We start from the raw sequence: 20,254 nt of genomic DNA on the forward strand, positions 1-20,254 counted from the left end.
GTCAAAACCGATCGTGCGTGGGCCCCATAGGTTATTTAACCATTGGTTAAAAAAGAGCCAACTTGCTTTAAATGTAAAATCCACACATGCTCAGAATCAAGTCGACGCATGCTTGGAAGCATTGAACTTCGTTTTTTTCAGCACGTCGTTGTGTTTTACGTCACAGCATTGTGACACGATCGTTCTTTTAACCGACGGTGTGTAGGCGCGACGGACCATCAGTCAGCTTCATCGGTTAACCGATGACAACGGTCCTTCAGACCGTTCTCATCGGATGGACTGATCGTGTGTACGAGGCTTCACAGTGCAGGTGGAAAAAGTATGTGAATCCCTAGACTAATGACATCTCCAAGAGCTAATTGGAGTGAGGTGTCAGCCAACTGGAGTCCAATCAATAAGATGAGATTGGAGGTGTTGGTTACAGCTGCCCTTTTAAAAACACACACCAGTTCTGGGTTTGCTTTTCACAAGAAGCATTGCCTCATGTGAATGATGCCTCGCACAAAAGAGCTCTCAGAAGACCTACGATTAAGAATTCAGAATTCAGAAAACAAGATACGCCGTCGTATCTTAGTTGCATATTTATGCTGGCCGCTAGGTGGCGTTTCCGTAGATTTACGCGAGGAATATGCAAATTAGGTAGATACGCTGATTCACAAACGTACGTCCGCCTGGCGCATTTTTTTTACGTCGTTTACATAAGGCTTTTTCCGGCGCAAAGTTACTCCTGCTATATGAGGCGTACGCAATGTTAAGTATGGACGTCGGGCCACCGTCAAATTTTTTACGCTTTACGTCGTTTGCGTAGGTCGTTCGCGAATAGGGCTGTGCGTAAGTTACGTTCACGTCTAAAGCATTGACGATTAGCGGCGTAATTTGGAGCATGCGCACTGGGATTATTTCACGGATGGTGCATGCGCCGTTCGTAAAAAACGCCAAATACGCGGGGGGTCACGATTAGTTAGCATAGAACACGCCCCCAACCAGCCTCTTTTGAATTAGGCGGGCTTACGCCGCCCGATATACGCTACGCCGCAACTAAAGGCGTAACTTCTTTGTGAATACAGTACTCGTCTTTCCAAGTTACGGCGGCGTAGCGTTTCTGAGATACGCTACGCCCGCCTAAAGATAGGCGCATGTACGTGGATCTGGCCCTTACAAAAGTCTCTGGCACATTTAATTATTTGTGTGTTATTAGTTTAAGCAGACTGTGATCGTCTATTGTCGTGACTTAGATGAAGATCAGATCCCATTTTATGACCAATTTGTGCAGAAATCCATATCATTCCAAAAGGGGTTCACATACTTTTTCTTGCAACTGTAAGGCCCCATACACACGATAGAATCCATCCGCTGAAAAATCCCAGCAAATGGGTTTCAGCGGATAGATCCTATGGTGTGTACACTCCAGCGGATCTGTTTCCGCGGATATTTATCCCCTGGGATGGATTTCCAGCGGATAAATATTTGATGACATGCCATCAAATCTATCCGCTGGAATCCATCCCAACGGATGGATCCGCTGGTCTGTACAGACTCACCGGATCCATCCGACCGAAGGGATCCCCCGCATGCGTCGTAATGATTCGACGCATGCGTGGAATTCCTTGTATGACAGCGTCGCGCACGTCGCCGCGTCATAATCGCGGCGACGGCGCGACACGTCATCGCCAGAGGATTTTGGCGCGGATTTCGATTCGATGGTGAGTATACTCCATCGGATGGAAATCCCCGGAAATCCTCGAGAGGATTTATCCGTGGAAACGGTCCGCTGGACCGTATCCGCGGATAAATCCTCCCGTGTGTATGGGGCCTAACTGGCTCCTAGTCCTGCCCCCCCCCCCCAATCTCAGTCTGAGATCTGCTGTATAGGTGGCTGTCAGAGGCCATTACCAAGTCATATTCAGCCGCTTACACTAGTTGCATTAAAAAAATGCATTGAAACATTTGTTAATACAGAGCTGTATAATTGTGTCTTTTGTATCTGTCTGGAGTTCAACTTTTTTTTTGCTTAACGTTTTGGCCCAAAACTATTATCTTTTCCCTTTAAATAACTTAATCTTCATTTTGTGTGCCAGTCCTGATCTCTAGAATCCTTGCTTCCTTTGACACTGAACGGAGCCGCTGTATTTAATTTTAAGCTCTCTTATCAGACTTCACTCATGCGATAAAGCCTTTTAGCCGAGTACAACATGACACCTAGAAGGCAATTCGTGTCAGTGATGGCTTATGTTCCGGGCTAGCGAGTGAGGTGTGTTGCGGAAGCAATGCATGATGGGTAAAAAAAATAAAATTCTGCCTATTTAAAAATTCTTGATCAACAACATAAAAAAAAACACAAAAAAAACACAATACTAATAAATAAACAAATTACACTGAATAAAATAAATGTATGTAAAAATGTGGATAAGTTCTATGTTGGATCCCAACGGTCAAAGCTCATCACGCGGTCTTCGAAACGGCCACTTCGGATGATGGGACACGTAAGCCGCCGCCGAGCCTACCAGCCTCGTGAATTCGTCGACGTCGAAGGAGTAGTTTGTGAATTTCGGATGCTCCCCCAAAGTCGGGTGGTGTCCCTATATTAGACATAGACAGCATCATTTCCATGTAAGGGTAAGGTTTTTTTTTTTTATTCAACTGAGAGACAAGTTAATTAAGTCATTCTGTGCACAGAAATGGCTTTCATTTAAAGCCCCCAGGATCTATTGATCGTTTTTTTTTTCTGCATAGGGCACAAAGGGGAATTATTGACAGGTTGAACTAATGACCAATTAATTTTCCTTTGCTGTAACCATAGCCATCAATGTGTGACCAATCAATGGGCGGGGAGAGGACAAAAAACACAAACTGAAACGGCAACTTCCACACAACCGATGAAACTTTGAGGAGTCTGATAAACGTTAACATTGAGCCAAACCGAATTGTGTTTACAAAGGAATCTCAATACTTTTTTATTCCTTTATAATAAATTATTTTAAAGTGGAGCTCCACCCTAAAGTGGAACTCCCGCTGATCGGAACCCTCCCCCCTCCGGTGTCACATTTGACACCTATGGATAAAAAAACGATAGAAAAATCCGATCGTCCGTGTGGAACTTCATCGGACAAAAATCCATGCATGCTCAGAATCAAGTCGACGCATGCTCGGAAGCATTGAACTTCATTTTTTTTTTTCGGCTCGTCTTAGTGTTGTACGTCACCGCGTTTTGGCACGGTTGGATTTTTGACTAATGGTGTGTAGGCAAGACTGATGAAAGTCAGCTTCATCGGATATCTGATGAAAAAATCCATCGGATTAGATTCCATCAGATATCCAATCGTGTGTACAGGGCTTTAGGCTTCATGTACACGGGACGTTTTTACAACCTCCCCTGAACGATTTAGGCTGCATTCACATCTAGGCAGACAAAATCGCAGAGTTTTGTCCCGCGAATTGCGGCGACAAATAGCAGCGTTTTGTACCGCGATTTGCGGCGACAAAACGCTGCGATTGTCCGCCTAGATGTGCCCCTAGATTGTCCCCCTGTGGAGATGGTTTCCATCTCCTATGCCGAAAGCCGCCTGAAAAAAAGGTCCGGGACTTTTTTCAGGCGGCAGGCGTTCGGCGTGGAGATGTGAACCATCTCCATAGAGAGCAATGTTAAATCATCCCTCTGGCGTCTCGGGGCGGCAGCGGCGTCACACTACAGGCGACAAAACGCCTAGGTGTGAATGGGGGCTTAATATGACAGATAGTAACCCACATCATTTAAAACATCCAATTTGCCGCGTTTTTCGTTTAGAAGCGTTTCTAAAATAAAAATAAATAAATACGTTTTTATTTTCAAAAGTAGCCCAAAATGAAATGCGGCTAAATGCCATTTACCGCGTTTAGAAGCGTTTGGCGCTTGAAATGCCCCTAAACTCAGTTTCTGAACCCATGTTTTTTCGCCCCCCCTCTCTCTTTCTGTGGTGCCTCTCGTCACCCCGTATGGGCCAATATACAGATCAAGGATTTGTATTCTCCAGACCAGTGGCGGTGCGTCTATAGGAGGCGCTGGAGCGCCGCCCCCACTGGCTCTCGCACCGCTACTGATAATAACATAGATTCATGCATTGCATGAATCTAGGTTATTGTTGCCGGCTGCCGCCGACTATTCAGATGGCCGGACCTTGAGCGCCGGCCACCTGAATAACAGGAGCTGGTTGGCTGTGCGGAAGTGCCTATCAGAGCCAGCGGCTCTAATAGGCTTTCCAAGTACAGCCCTCCGGCTCCCGGAAACGTATCTATGGGACGTACGGGTGGTGCGTTCCTTAGATAAGACTGACAGGCGTCTCAGCCAATCAGGTTCACCGGTTCTGGTTACCGGTAACCTGATTGGCTGAAGTGACATCGAGCTCGGGACTAGGGAGAAGATATCGAGGGAGCATGGAGGGAGGATGGCTGACCCGAGAAAGGTAAGTGCCGGGAGACAGGGGGGGAAGCAATCTGGCGGTTTTTGAGGGGGCACAATCGCATGGCACAGTGGCCACAATGGCATAGCACAGTTGCGACAATTAATGGGCACAGTGGCTGCATTTGGCATGGCACAGTGACGACAATGGCATGGCACAGTGGCGACAATGGCATGGCACAGTGGTGACAATTGATGGGCACAGTGGCGACAATGGCATGGCACAGTGGCGACAATTGATGGGCACAGTGGCGACAATGGCATGGCACAGTGGCGACAATTGATGGGCACAGTGGCGACAATGGCATGGCACATTGGCTGCATTTGGCATGGCACAGTGGCGACAATTGATGGCACAGTGGCGACGATGGCATGGCACAGTGGCGACAATTTATGGGCATAATGGCTGCGTTTGATGGCATGGCACAGTGGCAACAATTTTATGGCACAGTGCTCACGTTTGATGGGCACAGTGGCGGCAATTGATGGGTACAGTGAGGCTGCAATTGATTTTTTTTTTTCATTTGTTTGAGCCCCCCCAAAAATTTTGAGCACCAGCCGCCACTGCTCCAGACCTTACAATCAGTCCAAGACTTACCTTATCCTGAGGAAAAACCTTGCTGGCCTTCTCCCACGTGATGTAGTGAACTCCTCGAAGCCTTGCCAAGTCCAAGTAACACCTTTCATCTTCACAGTTATACCTGAAAAATTCATATCATTCATATTAATGACCTGTCCATAAAACAATAGCAAATGTAAAAGTAAAAGTAACACAAATGCAGAAGGATAACAATTATGAGATTACTCAGTTAAATACAAGTCAGCAATGGCAGCTCTCACATTTATGCCCCAACAGCCCTTTTTATATATATTATATGGCCATATGTTTTTGAAAAACCTGACCATCGATCTGCTGCCCCAAGCACAGCCTTCAGCTTCTAGCGGTTTCCTTGACATTTCTACGTTGTGAGTGTCTACAGCTGGACACCACCCGGACACCCGGACACAGCGAGTATTGACTCACCCTGTGCTCTGTCACAATGGATCTCTGTCTACATACACAAATAGACTCAGCCTGTTTGCTTGCAACTCCATCCACGCAAGGGGTCTCTGAGCAACCAATAAATATGTTTGCCGGGGAGGAATGTGATGAAAACGAGAAAGTTCTGTTCACACCCTTGTGTTGAGATGCAGCCCACTACAATGAAGCAAGTACTATGAATTGACACCATAGGAAGCAAGGTTTTTTTGCAATGACTTATGTGGGGGACGATGCTGTTGCTTGTCCATTCGTTGCACTCTAAAATAAAGAACCCCCCTGAAGAAGACGCAGCGAATCGAAACGCGTAGGGGTGCCACTCTCCTTTGAGGAATGGAATCTTCTGTATTTTTGTTTCTGTTTGTATGTAACATGTATATTGTGTGCATGTTCTTTTACCTCTTTATCCTTTTTTAAATTGTATGTATAATAAACTTTTCTAGATTTGATACAAAAAAAAAAAAAAAACCTGACCATCATTCCTACACTAAACCAAGAATTGGCATGCATTAAAAAGGGGATTAATTCCAGAGATAAAACAATAATTCTTCCGCTCCACAAGACTCTGGTCCGGTCGCACCTGGAGTATGCTGTCCAGTTCTGGGCACGAGTCCTCGGGAAGGATGTACTGGAAATGGAGAGAGTACAAAGAAGGGCAACAAAGCTAAAAAAGGGTCTGGAGGATATTAGTTATGAGGAAAGGTTGCGAGCACTGAACTTATTCTCTCAGGAGAAGAGACGCTTGAGAAGGGATATGATTTCAATTTACAAATACCGTACTGGTGACCCCACAATAAGGATAAAACTTTTTCACGAAAGGGAGTTTAACAAGACACGTGGCCACTCATTAAAATTGGAAGAAAAGAGGTTTGACCTTAAACTTCTCAGAGGGTTTATTTTACTGTAAGAACGATAAGGGTGTGGAATTCCCTTCCACAGGCGGTGGTCGCAGCGGGGAGCATCGATGGTTTCAAGAAGCTATTAGAACAACCACAACATACAGTGATATACAATGTAATACTGACATTTAATCACACACATAGGATGGACTTGTGTCTTTATACAACCTCGTCTACTATGTAACTATGTAAGAAGTAGATAGACACTTCTCTAAATGATTGGGTTCCAGTGTTTCCATTGAAGGGTACTGTTAACGCAACAGCATATAAAGAAAGACAATGAAGGGCTTGTTGTAACTGCTTGGTGAAGGTTCCAGCATGACTGTGCCCCCTGGCACTAAGCCAGCTCCATAAAGACATGGTTTGACCAGTCTAGTGTGGTGGAACTTAAGTGGCCTGCACAGAGTCCTGACCTCAACCCTACTGAACACCTTTGACATGAATTAGGACACTGGAAATGGTGATCCAGGTCTTCTGACCCAACATCACTACCTGACCTCACAAAGGCTTTTTTTACTGAATGGACACAAATTCCCAGAAACACACCCCGAAATCTTGCGAAAAGCCTTCTAAGAAGAATGAAGTATGTTATAGCAATGCAATATTAATAGCCTCGGTTTTGGAATAGGATGTCCAACAAGTTCACATAGATGTGATGGTCAGGTGTTTTTTGGCCATAAAATCTACAATTCTGCTATATGAAATCTACTATAGGCAACGATGGATTAGGCATCCTGTTATAGGGCCAGATTCAGGTACATTTGCGGCGGCGTAACGCATCGCATTTACGTTACGCCGCCGCAAGTTTTACGGGCAAGTGCTTGATTCACAAAGCACTTGCCTGTAAAGTAGCGCAAATTCCCCAGCGCAAGCCCGCCTAATTCAAATGATCCGGGTAGGGGGCGTGGATCATTTAAATTAGGCGCATTCCCGCGCCGATCGTACTGCGCATGCGCCGTCCCTAAAATTTCCCAACGTGCATTGCGGTAAATGACGTCGCAAGGACGTCATTGGTTTCGACGTGAACGTAAATGGCGTCCAGCGCCATTCACGGACGACTTACGCAAACAACGTAAAATTTTCAAATTGCGACGCGTGAACGACGGCCATACTTAACATTGGATACGCCACCTAGGAGGCATGTTTATCTTTACGTCGCGTATCTCTTACGGAAACAACGTAAATTTACTACAACGGGCAAGTGTACGTTCGTGAATCGGCGTAACGACTCATTTGCATATTGTACGCCGACCGCAATGGAAGCGCCACCTAGCGGTCAGCGTAAATATTGCACCCTAAGATACGACGGCGCAGACCGTCGTATCTTAGGCATGTTTAAGTGTATCTCAGTTTGAGAATACACTTAAACATACGACGGGCTTAGATTCGGAGTTACGTCGGCGTATCTGCTGATACGGCGGCGTAACTCTATGTGAATCTGGCCCATAGTCTACTAGAGATCTGTCGGAAGTGGAGACCCTTTAACTGCTTGCCGACCAGCCGCCGCAGTTTTACAGCGGCAGGTCGGCTCTGCTGGGCGAGAGCACGTAGCTATACGTCACCTCGCCCAGCAGCCAATAGGGGCGCGCGCCCCCCGCTCGTCCCTGACTCCTGTGCCTGGCAGGCGCGATCGCCACAGGGCACCCGCGATTGCTCGTTACAGAGCGAGGACCAGCAGCTGTGTGTGTAAACACACAGCTCCTGGTCCTGTCAGGGGGAGAAATGCCTGACCGTCTGTTCATACAATGTATGAACAGCGATCAGTCATTTCCCCTAGTGAGGCCACCCCCCCTCCCTACAGTTAGAACACACCTAGGGAACATACTTAACCCCTTCCCCGCCCCCTAGTGTTAACCCCTTCACTGCCAGTGGCATTTTTTTTTAGTAATCAATGCATTTTTATAGCACTGATCGCTATAAAAATGCCAATGGTCCCAAAAATGTGTCAAAAGTGTCCGAAGTGTCCGCCATATCGCCGCCATTACTAGTAAAAAAAAAATATTAATAAAAATGCCAGAAAACTACCCCCTATTTTGTAAACGCTATAACTTTATTTATTTATTGCAATTTTTTTTTACAAAAAATATGTAGAAGAATACGTATCGGTCTAAACTGAGGAAATTTTTATATATATATATATATATATATATATATATATATATATATATATATATATATATATATATATATATATATATATATATATATTTTTGGGGGATATTTATTATGGTAAAAAGTTAAAAATATAATTTTTTTTCAAAATTGTCGCTCTATTTTTGTTTATAGCGCAAAAACTAAGAACCGCAGAGGTGATCTATTTGTGGGGGAAAAAGGACGCCAATTTTGTTTGGGAGCCACGTCGCACGACCGCGCAATTGTCAGTTAAAGTGACGCAGTGCCGAATCGCACAAAGTGCTCTGGTCTTTGACCAGCAATATGGTCCGGGGGTGAAGTGGTTAATATTACAACATGGGATGCCAAAAAAAGGGAGGGGGAGGGGGGTGGGTATCCATTTTTATTGAAAAAATCCTTTAAAAGCAGAGTTCCACACAAAAATGAAACTTCCGCTTTTTGGATTCCTCCGCCCCTCCGGTGTCACATTTGGTACATTTCAGGGAGGAGGGGATACCTGTCTAATACAGGTATTTTGCTCCCACTTCCGGGCATAGATAACTGAGCCACCCGCGGGTATCTACGCCACTTACGGTGCCTTCTCCGTCCCCCTCGCTGTCTTCTCTGAGACACACAGGTCCCAGAAGACAGCAGGGACCAGTGGGATCGTGCAGCGCGAGTCGCGCAAGCGCAGTAAGGAACCAGGAAGTGAAGCCACAAAGGTTTCGCTATCCGATTCCCTTACCGAAGATGGTAGCGCCTCCACCTGAGAGCCGAGGGACAGATCGGCTTTGGGTGCTGACATCACGGGCGCCCTGGACAGGTAAGTGTCCTTATTTTAAAAGTCAGCAGCTGCAGTATTTGTAGCTGCTGACTTTAACTACTTAAAGGACCGCCTCCTGCACAGATACGACAGCAGAATGGCACGGCTGGGCACAAGCACGTACTGGTACGTCCTCTTTAAGTGCCCAGCTGTGGGTCGCGGGCGTGCGGCCCGGTCCGAACCTCCGTGACAGCGGCACCGCGGACCTGATCGCCGCCGGAGTCCCGCGATCGGTCCCCGGAGCTGAAGAACGGGGAGAGCTGTGTGTAAACACAGCTTCCCCGTTCTTCACTGTGGCGCTGTCATTGATCATCTGTTCCCTGATATAGGGAAAGGCGATCAATGATGTCACACGTCCAGCCCCGCCCCCCTACAGTTAGAAACACAGATGAGGTCACACGTAACCCCTTCAGCGCCCCCTAGTGGTTGACTCCCAAACTGTAATTGACATTTTCACAGTAAACAATGCATTTTTATAGCATTTTTTGCTGTGAAAATGACAATGGTCCCAAAAATGTGTCAAAATTGTCTGATGTGTCCGCCATAATGTCGCAGTCACGAAAAAAATTGCTGATCGCCGCCATTAGTAGTAAAAAATTATTAATAAAAATGCAATAAAACTATCCCCTATTTTGTAAACGCTATCAATTTTGCGCGAATCGATAAACGCTTATTGCGATTTTTTTTTACCAAAAATAGGTAGAAGAATACGTATCGGCCTAAAATGAGGGAAAAAAAGTTTTTTATATATTTTTGGGGGATATTTATTATAGCAAAAAGTTAAAAATATTGATTTTTTTTCAAAATTGTGGCTCTATTTTTGTTTATAGCGCAAAAACTAAAAACCGCAGAGGTGATCAAATACCACCAAAAGAAAGCTCTATTTGTGGGAAAAAAAAAGGACGCCAATTTGGTTTGGGAGCCACGTCGCACGACCGCGCGCTTGCCAGTTGAAGCGACGCAGTGCCCAATCGCAAAAAGTGCTCTGGTCTTTGGGCAGCAATATGGTCCAGGGGTTAAGTGGTTAAACAAAAAAAAAATAAAAAATCGGAACTCCGCTTTAATGGACCTGTACATGAATCTTAATTCATACATTCATCTTGTCGCTACAATGGTTCAACTGAGAATTTTTTAAACTAGACTAAATGTATCTTTTCAAACCCTCATCACCATAAATGCCCATAAAACAAGATTTACACTGTAACAATATACCTGCACTACGTCACGGTTATAAAGACCTCCTGATGGAGAAGGAGCCCCGTCTGTCACTGTGATTAATGGCAGAAGATTACCAGTCTTCACATACAAGTGGACAGATCTGGTCTGCCTGGGTACCAGACTGACCCCCGCACGCAAAGCTCGTGGGAAACAAACTTTCTGCTTTATTTTAAGAATCTATAAATATATATCGGACATTCTTCTTCTGCAAGACGTCATGTTAGGAAAGTTTTAGAAATATTAATAAATGAAGAACTCCAAATACTTTTTTTTTTTTTTTTTAATGGGTACTGCAACAGGAGCCATTATATTAAAAAATAATGTAGCGAGTCTCCTATTGAATAACTAAAACACTCTAAGCTTTTCTAGTCCAAACACTCATTATATACACTATATTACCAAAAGTATTGGGACGCCTGCCCATGAACTTTAACCACTAGTCAACCGCACGCCGTCAAATGACGGCGGGCGGAAGACGCCATTGTTCTGACAGGACGTCCTGTCATTTAAAGCCGCTAGGGGGCGCGCGCGCTCCCGTCGCGATACTGGGAACACAATGCGTGTGCCCGGCGGCCGCGATGGCCGCCGGGCACCCGCGATTGCCCAGTTACTGAGCAGGACCGTGGATCTCTGTGTGTAAACACAGAGATCCACGTCCTGTCGGGGAAAGGAGACCGATGGTGTGTCCCTTGTACATAGGGACACAGATCGGTCACCTCCCCCACTCAGTCCCCTCCCCTTACAGTTAGAACACTCACTAGGCTACACATTTAACCCCTCCCTCACCCCCTAGTGGTTAACCCCTTCCCTGCCAGTCACATTTATACAGTAATCAGTGCATATTTATAGCACTGTTCACTGTATAAATGTGAATGGTCCCAAAAATGTGTCAAAAGTGTCCGATGTGTCCGCTATAATGTCGCAGTCCCGAAAAAAACGCAGATCGCCGCCATTCCTAGTAAAAAAAAAATCATAATTATGTCCCCTATTTTGCAGGCAATATAACTTTTGCGCAAACCAGTCACTATACGGTTATTGCGTTTTTTTTTTTTTACCAAAAATATGTAGAAGAATACGTATCGGCCTAAACTGAGATTAAAAAAAAAAAAAAAAAATGGGATATTTATTATAGCAAAAAATATTGGCCCAGTACATTTGCGCTCTATTTGCGGAGGCGCAGGACAGCGATTTTGCCCTGCGCCCCTGCAAATATTTTGCGCTATCCTCGATTCACGGAGCAGTAGCTCCGTAAATTGCGAGGGCGCGCCTGCAAAATTGCCCGGCGTAAGCCTGCGCAATGTAAATGATCCCGCCGGGGGCGGGAATCATTTAAATTAGGCGCGCTCCCGCGCCTAGCGTAGAGCGCATGCTCCGTCGGGAAACTTTCCCGACGTGCATTGCGGCAAATGACGTCGCAAGGACGTCCTTTGCTTCAAAGTGAACGTGAATGGCGTCCAGCGCCATTCACGAATCACTTACGCAAATGACGTAAAATTTGAACGTCGCGATGCGGGAACGACGGGTATCCTTAGCATTGGCTGCGCCTGCTATTAGCAGGGGCAGCCTTACGCTAAGCACGCCGTACGGAAACGACGTAACTTGCGTACGCAGGGGGCGCGCAACATTGTGAATCGGCGTAAGTATGCAATTTGCATACTATACGCTGACCACAATGGGAGCGCCCCCTAGCGGTCATCGCAAGAATGCAGCCTAAAATCTGCGTGGCATAAGAGCCTTATGCCACGCAGATTTTAGGCAGCAGTCGGCGTAACTAGTTCTCTGAATCAAAACTTGTTACACCGGCGCAAGTCAGCAATTGCGCTGCGTAACTATGGTTACGCAGGCGCAATTGCTTACTGAATCTGGGCCAGTGTGTTTTTTTTCAAAATTTACGCTTTTTTTTTGTTTATAGCCCAAAAAATAAAAACCGCAGAGGTGATCAAATACCACCAAAAGAAAGCTCTATTTGTGAAAAAAGAAAAAGGACGTCAATTTGGGAGCCACGTCGCACGACCGCGCAATTGTCAGTTAAAGCGACGCAGTGCCGGAAGCTAAAATGTTGTCTGGGCAGGAAGGGGGTATATGTGCACAGTAGGCAAGTGGTTAATGGCATCCAAGTCTTAGTCGGTAGGGTTCAATATTGAGTTGGCCCACACTTTGCAGCTATAGCAGCTTCAACTCTTCTGGGAAGGCTGGCCACAAGGTTTAGGAGTGTGTCTATGGGAATATTTGACCATTCTTCCAGAAGCGCATTTGTGAGGTCAGGCACTAATATTGGATGAGAAGACCTGGCTCGCAGTCTCCGCTTCAATTTATCCCGAAAGTGGCCACTTTAATCATCAGTGGGCACTTGTGCACAGTGTAGCTCAAAGCAGCATCAGAAAAAATGGCTGATGGGGGGGGGGGGGGACGGGGACCACCAGCCCTCCTGTAGGGGGCCCCCGGCGCACAGAGGGGCCCAAACAGCAGGCGGAATCGGTGTGGTCGAACGGAGGGGCGATTTCAGAAACATGCCCCATGTGGCTCTCTGCAGTAGCTAAAAGCCGGTTTCTCTCCCTCCCTCCATCTTTCAGCTGCTGCAGGGAGAGACACATGGCATTGTTCCTGTAATTGCTTCCCCTGCACCGACCCCCCTTCCTGTTCTATTATAAAAGGGCTCATTTACACAGGTTCTCTGTTATGTTTGTGTCCACTAACAATGATTTTAGTGTATTTTTTTTTATATATGGGGGGGGGGGGGCTGCCTGGTAGGCTGTACGGGGCCCCGGGATTTCTAACAGCAGCCCTGCTTCCACGTATGAGATAGCATGTGATCTCTGCCCAGCATGCTGTGCAGACAGGCCAATGGCCAGACCCCAACACGGACATGAGGGATGACACCATCAACTTTGTGAAAGCTGACACGGGAATAATTCCTGGGGGAAGATGGGTATCAGCTGGTCAGAGGGTGGACTAGCACTAGACTCGTATTATGCATAAAAGTTATTAAAAATATGGAAAAGATCAGATACTGTACATTGGAAATAACAGTCATAAGATGAACAAAAAAAATTGGAGGTGCAAAAGGAAAACTTCCACTTTAAATTGTAGTCGGTGTTCATTAGTCAGTGTCTTTTTGGGTGGATATAATTCCCTTTTATTTTCTGTGCCTGCAGTACATTTTTTTTATCAAAGCAAAAAGGAACTTACAGCTCAAATACAACGGCCCAGTCTGGTAAAAACAGCAAATGTGTCAGCCCAGCCCCATGCATCCCAATAAATATATCGGAATTATGTGTGATCTTTAGTTGTTCAAGAAATCCCAGAGATCTAAAGGAAAGAAAAAAAAAAATAATTACTTTCTGCCATGAAGATTCTGATTAGACTCTGGAATAGAGAAAACTCTTTGTGGGGTTTACCCTGCAACTGCTTCTCTCACAGCAGTCCTTCAGCAATCAGCAATGTTGTAGAACAATGTTTCTCAGCTCCAGTCCTAAAGGCACCCCAACAGGTCATGTTTTCAGGATTTCCATTATTTTGCACAGGTCATTTGATTAGTTTCTTTGCCTTAGTAATTACCACAGCCGTTTCACCTGAGGGAAATCCTGAAAACATGACATGTTGGGGCGCCTTGAGCACTGGAGTTGAGAAACACTGCAGTAGAATACAGTGCCTCAAATAGGCCACATTAAAGTAAATGTAAACCCTTACAAACCCTTATAATAAGGCTTAGGCCCTGTACACACGACCGAACATGTCTGCTGAAACTGGTCCGCGGACCAGTTTCAGCAGACATGTTCGGTCGTGTGTACGGCCGACCGGACAGGTTTCCAGCGGACAACATTTTTTTAGCATGCAAAGAAACATGTCCGCTGGAAGCCTGTCCGTCGGACATGTTCGGTCGTCTGTACAGACTCACCGGACATGTCCGATCGGCCGCCATCCCTCGCATGCGTCGAAGTGATTCGACGCATGCGTGGAAGCTTTGAACTTCCAGGGCCACGCACGTCGCGGCCACGTCACTGTGTATCGTGTACATGCAGATTTCTGTCTGATGGTGTGTACAACCATCAGACAGAAATCTCCGGGCGGACATGTCCGCTGAAAACGGTCCGGCGGACCGTTTTCAGCAGACAGTCTGTCCGTCTGTACGAGGCCTCACCTGTGGTTAGCCTGGATATCTCCTAAACCTGCATGGTTTAGGAGATATCCCCCTGTATCTGCATGTGCCAAAGTCATCGGCATATGAACACTAAAGCAATGGTACGTTAAGTGGCATCACGCGGCTCCGGCCAATCACAGAGCCGGAGTCTGCGGCCACAGAACGAAGAGGGACGAGAAGCCTGCACAGGGGACAGCACTGAATTCGTTTGCAGGCAAGTGTCACATTATGCCATTATGCTTTTAATTTTCAGGGTTTTCAGTGAGCAAAAGAGGAAGTAAAACCCATCAGGGTTTACTTCCTCTTTAACTCAAGCAATACACACCTGTGTTCAAGCATATCAAATAAGGTCCTCCCATTCTTGCAGCGAAACCACGTCCACAGGGCGTGCAGCGTGTCGATCGCTGGTGTGCTGTGTCCCTTGAACCCTTTACCATGTGATCAGTTGTGTCCAATTACAGCATCAGCCCTTTCTTTTCCTCCCACACAGGGGGCGGGGTGCGCCTGTGGATGACCCTCTAAAAACTATAGTACCACGCTGTAGCCATGTTTTGGCTCTAGCTTGGTACTGAAGTGGTTAAATGAGAGTAAGGCTCCTTTCAATCTTGCGAGGAGGGGGCGGAAAGGACAGGCATGGTTTCCTCCGACTGTACTAATAAGTTGACATGGTGCCGCTTGGATGGGTACACACTGCTGTGAAAATTTTGATACTACATGCCGAGTTTAACAGGCTGCACCATCTGTCAAACTCTTCCATGTAAGTAAATAGGCCTGCAACTGCGAGCCAAAGAAAAAATAAAAAGGCAAAAAATAAAAATAAAAATGAATGCCTGCAAAACCCCTTTTACAGTCCTCTGAAAAGCGGTCCATCGTAGACCAATTATCAGGGGGCCGTAAAAACCTGCTGGTGTCATAGGTGTGCGCAGCCTATTGCATTAGGGTGTGCACCCCAAAGCTCAAATAAACACTACCAATCACTCACGATATTCATTCAGAAAGGGAAGGGGCCCGTAAATGACATACTTACTGGCTCCTTCCCCCACCCATTCTAAAACATCCAAAAGGAGGGAGGAAGGAAGCGATGTGGGGGAGAAGGGGAGGAGCCAGGGCAGTAGGGGGAATCTGTGTCGCACAGGGTGATTAGGATGTGCCTGGGCACACCTGGCACACCCTGTGCGCATGCCTATGGCTGGTGTGAAAAGAGCCTAATTGAACTAACACTTGTGAATGTTTGGTGAAAGTCATATTCACTGCTTTATAAATCTGTCCCAATGTGTGACCATTAAAAAAAATCTTTATAATCAATCAATGAATGTGAAACGTAAAATTTACTTATTTTCAATCGATCCCCAGAATTACCCAAAGTCAGCAGTTGTTGGATATAAAGGAACATTTCTAGTGACATGTTCTGCCATCAGAACCACATGGGTCACTTAGGAGTTACAGTTGATATTTCAGTCCACCTACCTGAACTTGTAATCCACAACATTGACTTTGTAGAGAGGAACCGTCTTCAAGGCACCAACCAGCTAGAGAGAAAACATCCACCAATCAAATGTTAGAAAATGGACAGCTGAGTAGATCTGCAAATCATCTTTTTTTTCTACTTCAGTTCTCGGTGTGTTTTAGACTCAGAGGGCTGGATTCAGATACATTGGTGTATCTTTCCGGGTGGCGTAACGTATCTCAGATACGGTACGCCGCCGTAAAATTGGGCGCAAGTTCCGTATTCAGAAACAACTTGCGCCCTTAGTTACGGCCGCGTAACGTATGTGTTTCGGCGTAAGCCCGCCTAATTCAAATGTGGATGATGTGGGCGTGTTTTATGTATATTAACTGTGACCTCGCGTATTTGACATTTTTCAGGAGATACGCCGTCGTATCTCCTTTCTGAATCCGGGCCGATTTCTTTTCCGGTGAATCTTACAATAAGAATAAACAATCAATAGTCAACAGCCTACACAACCAATATGCCACATGGGGAAATCGTTTTTGATCGATAGTATATAATATAAGAAAAATGCTGCGCTAATATACAAATAATACTGTTAAATGCACATAGGTGGGCCAACTCAATATTGAACCCTACAGACTAAAGCCTCGTACTCACGATCCAACTTTATGGCCATAATTGTCTGATGGACGTGTTGTGTCGGATAATCCGATCGTGTGTACGCAAGTTGGTCCAACTAAAATCCGATGTACAAACACGCATGCTCATAACTAATGTTAAACATCAGCCAACAATAGCAGAAGTTTCCCAAAGGGTGGCGGTAAAGAGCTGAAAAACCATGTGGTTTGGTGAATGTTGGCTCAAAATGTTGTGCCGTGTGTATGCAGAACAAGTTCAACGCCCTTCGGACCAAAATCCACGAAAAAGTTGGTTGGAAGTCCGATCGTGTGTACGAGGCTTAAGACTGGGATTCCATTAAAGTTCATGTGTGTGTAAAGACAGACGTCCCAATACTTTTGGTAATATAGGGGTAGATTCAGATAGAATGGTCTATCTGTCCGCCCGGCATGGATTACGAGCATTCTCCTGGAACGGATTATGCTCGTAATCCAAGGTTCCACTGTACCACTATTTTATTCTCTAGGGTGTCTGCTTACAGAAAATATATATCATGTTTTGGGGGGGTTGGGTAATCTTCAGGCTTAAAATACCGTATTTATCGGCGTATATCACGCACTTTTTTGCCCTGAAAAACAGGGCAAAATCGTGGGTGCGCTATATACGCCGATACCCGCACTTTGTTCGAATCACTGCGCCGACATATACCGAGCGCAGTACACTCGGGTATAGTCGGGCAGGCTCGGCTCCTCTCGCGGTCACGTCCTGTGCGTCCTGTACGTCGTTTACGCAAGAGAAGCCGAGCCCGCCCGACTATACACGAGTGTACTCCGCTCGGTATATGTCGGCGCAGTGGTTCGAACAGAGCGCGGGAAGCGGGGATCGAGCGGGGATGGCCGCAAAAGGATGCCGGACCAGACGAGGCCGCCGATGGACGCGCTGGACGACGGGCAGGAAGTGATGGACGACGGGCAAACTGTAAGTTTGTACATCCAAACTGTAAGTATTTTTTTTTTTTTTTGCAGGAATCTTCCTCAAATTCGGGGGTGCGCGCTATACGCCGGGGCGCGTTATAGCCCGATAAATACGGTAGTTTTTTTAAACACGTGTGCAAAAAATGTCCCTGGCAGCGAAAGGGTTAAAGCGCTTCCATACGACCCAACTTGGTAGTGATGTTTAGTGTTCATTATCAGCAAATGAATATCCTGTGTTTGCATTAATGACAATAACCTTTTGCAGGTACCAGCTGCAATATAGAAAGTAAAACACGGAATGACGGACTGCACATGGGAATGTTCGGAGTTAACAGTCTCCAAATTCTGCTGGAATGTGCTGACTAAACAAGACAGTCGGTGTCTGCTGGCCCAGGCCTCCTATCCCACCCTAACACTTCTGTCTGATGATCTGTCCTCCCTAAACCAGACATTACTAATGGAAAGAGAACAAATCCTGCCTGGGAGAGGGGAGGGTGACCTGTACAATACTGCGCCCACTTATTGCCATAAATCTCAAAGGTCTGACTTCCAAAGACTACCAAGAAAAAAAACTGCAATGGAACACAACAGGATTCTTTTTCATGCATACCGTATATACTCGAGTATAAGACAAGGCACCCAATTTTACCACATAAAATGGGAAAACATATTGACTCGCGTATAAGCCTAGCGTGGGAAATGCAGCAGCTACTGTAAGTGGAAAAGAGGGTCAACAATGTCCATCTTCAGCCACACCGTGCCCATCTTCAGCCACACCGTGTGTGCCCATCTGCAGCCTCACTGTGCGTGCCCATCTGCAGCCTCACTGTGCGTGCCCATCTGCAGCCTCACTGTGCGTGCCCATCTGCAGCCTCACTGTGTGTGCCCATCTGTAGTCTGTGTGCCCATTTGTAGCCTCACTGTGCCCATCTGTAGCCTCACTGTGTGTGCACGTCTGCAGCCTCACTGTGTGTGCACATCTGCAGCCTCACTGTGCGTGCCCATCTGCAGCCTCACTGTGCGTGCCCATCTGCAGCCTCACTGTGTGTGCCCATCTGTAGTCTGTGTGCCCATTTGTAGCCTCACTGTGCCCATCTGTAGCCTCACTGTGTGTGCACGTCTGCAGCCTCACTGTGCGTGCCCATCGGCAGCCTCACTGTGCGTGCCCATCGGCAGCCTCACTGTGTGCCCATCGGCAGCCTCACTGTGTGTGCCCATCTGTAGCCTCACTGTTTGTGCCCATCTGTAGCCTCACTGTGTGTGCCCATCTGTAGTCTGTGTGCCCATTTTCAGCCTCACTGTGCTCATCTGCAGCCTCACTGTGTGCCCATCTGCAGCCTCACTGTGCCCATCAGCAGTCTCACTGTGTGTGCACATCTGCAGCCTCACTGTGCCCATTTGCAGCCTCACTGTGCCCATCTGCAGCCTCACTGTGCCCATCTGCAGCCTCACTGTGTGTGCCCATCCACAGCCTCACTGTATGTGCCCATCCGCAGCCTCACTGTATGTGCCCATCCGCAGCCTCACTGTATGTGCCCATCCGCAGCCTCATGTACCTTTGATCTCCCGCTGTGTCAGTCTACTGCTCGGGTGCCGTCCACTGTAACAAAGCCCCGCCTCCTCCTCATCCGTGAAAGACGGAACACTGATTCAGTTGTTATCAGTGTTCCATCTATCACGGACGAGGAGGAGGCGGGGCTTTGTTACAGTGGACGGCAGCCAAGCAGTAGACTGACACAGCGGGAGACCGTCACTTGAGTATAAGCCGAGGGGGGCTTTTTCAGCATAAAAAAAAAATGTGCTGAACGTCGGCTTACACTCGAGTATACACGAGGACCCATTTACAACAACCTGATTCACTGTGCTGTATGGCACGTTACGTTATATTAGGGCTTCCAGTTCATTCGAATGGGCTGCAGGATTCTCCACAACAGACCAAACATTGTGCATGCAGTATTTCCAGCAGGACACCACAATACATAACTTGCGCAATGCAGATGCACCACCAAGGTGCATAGTGGTGCCATACGTATTACCAGAACTCCACTGAAACATGACAGTTGGAAATTCAATAGTTTGTCATGGACAACGCGTCTTTTTCTCCAATTATTAATCTTTTTTTTTTTTTAATTAATAAAAAAACCTGTTTCCCAAAAATCACTTTGAGGCTATATGGTTGTGTTCGACAAAATTAGTAAAATTCTAAATTTAAGAAAACTTTCCTTTGCATGTAGTGTATGGTGGTTGTCTTGTGCAATGGTTGTATTGTAACTTTTGTATGTTTCCTTAACAAAAGCAGTCACACTTTGAATGACAATTGCACGGGCATGCAACACTGTACCCAAACTCAATTTTTTTGGTGACAGATAGAGCTTTATTTTAGTGGTATTCAGGGCCGCCATCAGGAATTATGGGCCCCCTGGAGCAGAGAACCGGGGGGGGGGGGGGGGGTGCTGCCACCTGAAATTGAGAAGCGGGGGGGGCTCCCGCGAATTTGCCCTTTACAAAAAAAAGAAGAAATAAAGAAAAATATATATAAAAA

At 46.4% G+C, this 20,254-nt stretch overlaps 1 protein-coding gene across 1 annotated transcript in view; it reads right to left on the minus strand.

Moving 5' to 3' along the window:
• Positions 1 to 1,847: 1,847 nt before the first annotated feature.
• The window catches only part of EOGT (EGF domain specific O-linked N-acetylglucosamine transferase), a 72,147-nt gene continuing 53,740 nt past the window's right edge, over positions 1,848 to 20,254 (minus strand). Inside the window, exons 13-16 of the mRNA XM_040359201.1 lie at positions 16,135 to 16,196; positions 13,716 to 13,835; positions 5,034 to 5,136; positions 1,848 to 2,579 (exon numbers count right to left, since the gene is read on the minus strand). Coding sequence (XP_040215135.1) covers positions 2,433 to 2,579; positions 5,034 to 5,136; positions 13,716 to 13,835; positions 16,135 to 16,196 — 432 coding nt within the window. The 3' untranslated portion in view covers positions 1,848 to 2,432. The remainder of the gene's footprint in view (positions 2,580 to 5,033; positions 5,137 to 13,715; positions 13,836 to 16,134; positions 16,197 to 20,254) is intronic.

The sequence above is a fragment of the Rana temporaria genome, chromosome 7 (genome assembly GCF_905171775.1).
Source record: "Rana temporaria chromosome 7, aRanTem1.1, whole genome shotgun sequence".
Classification (NCBI taxonomy): domain Eukaryota; kingdom Metazoa; phylum Chordata; class Amphibia; order Anura; family Ranidae; genus Rana; species Rana temporaria.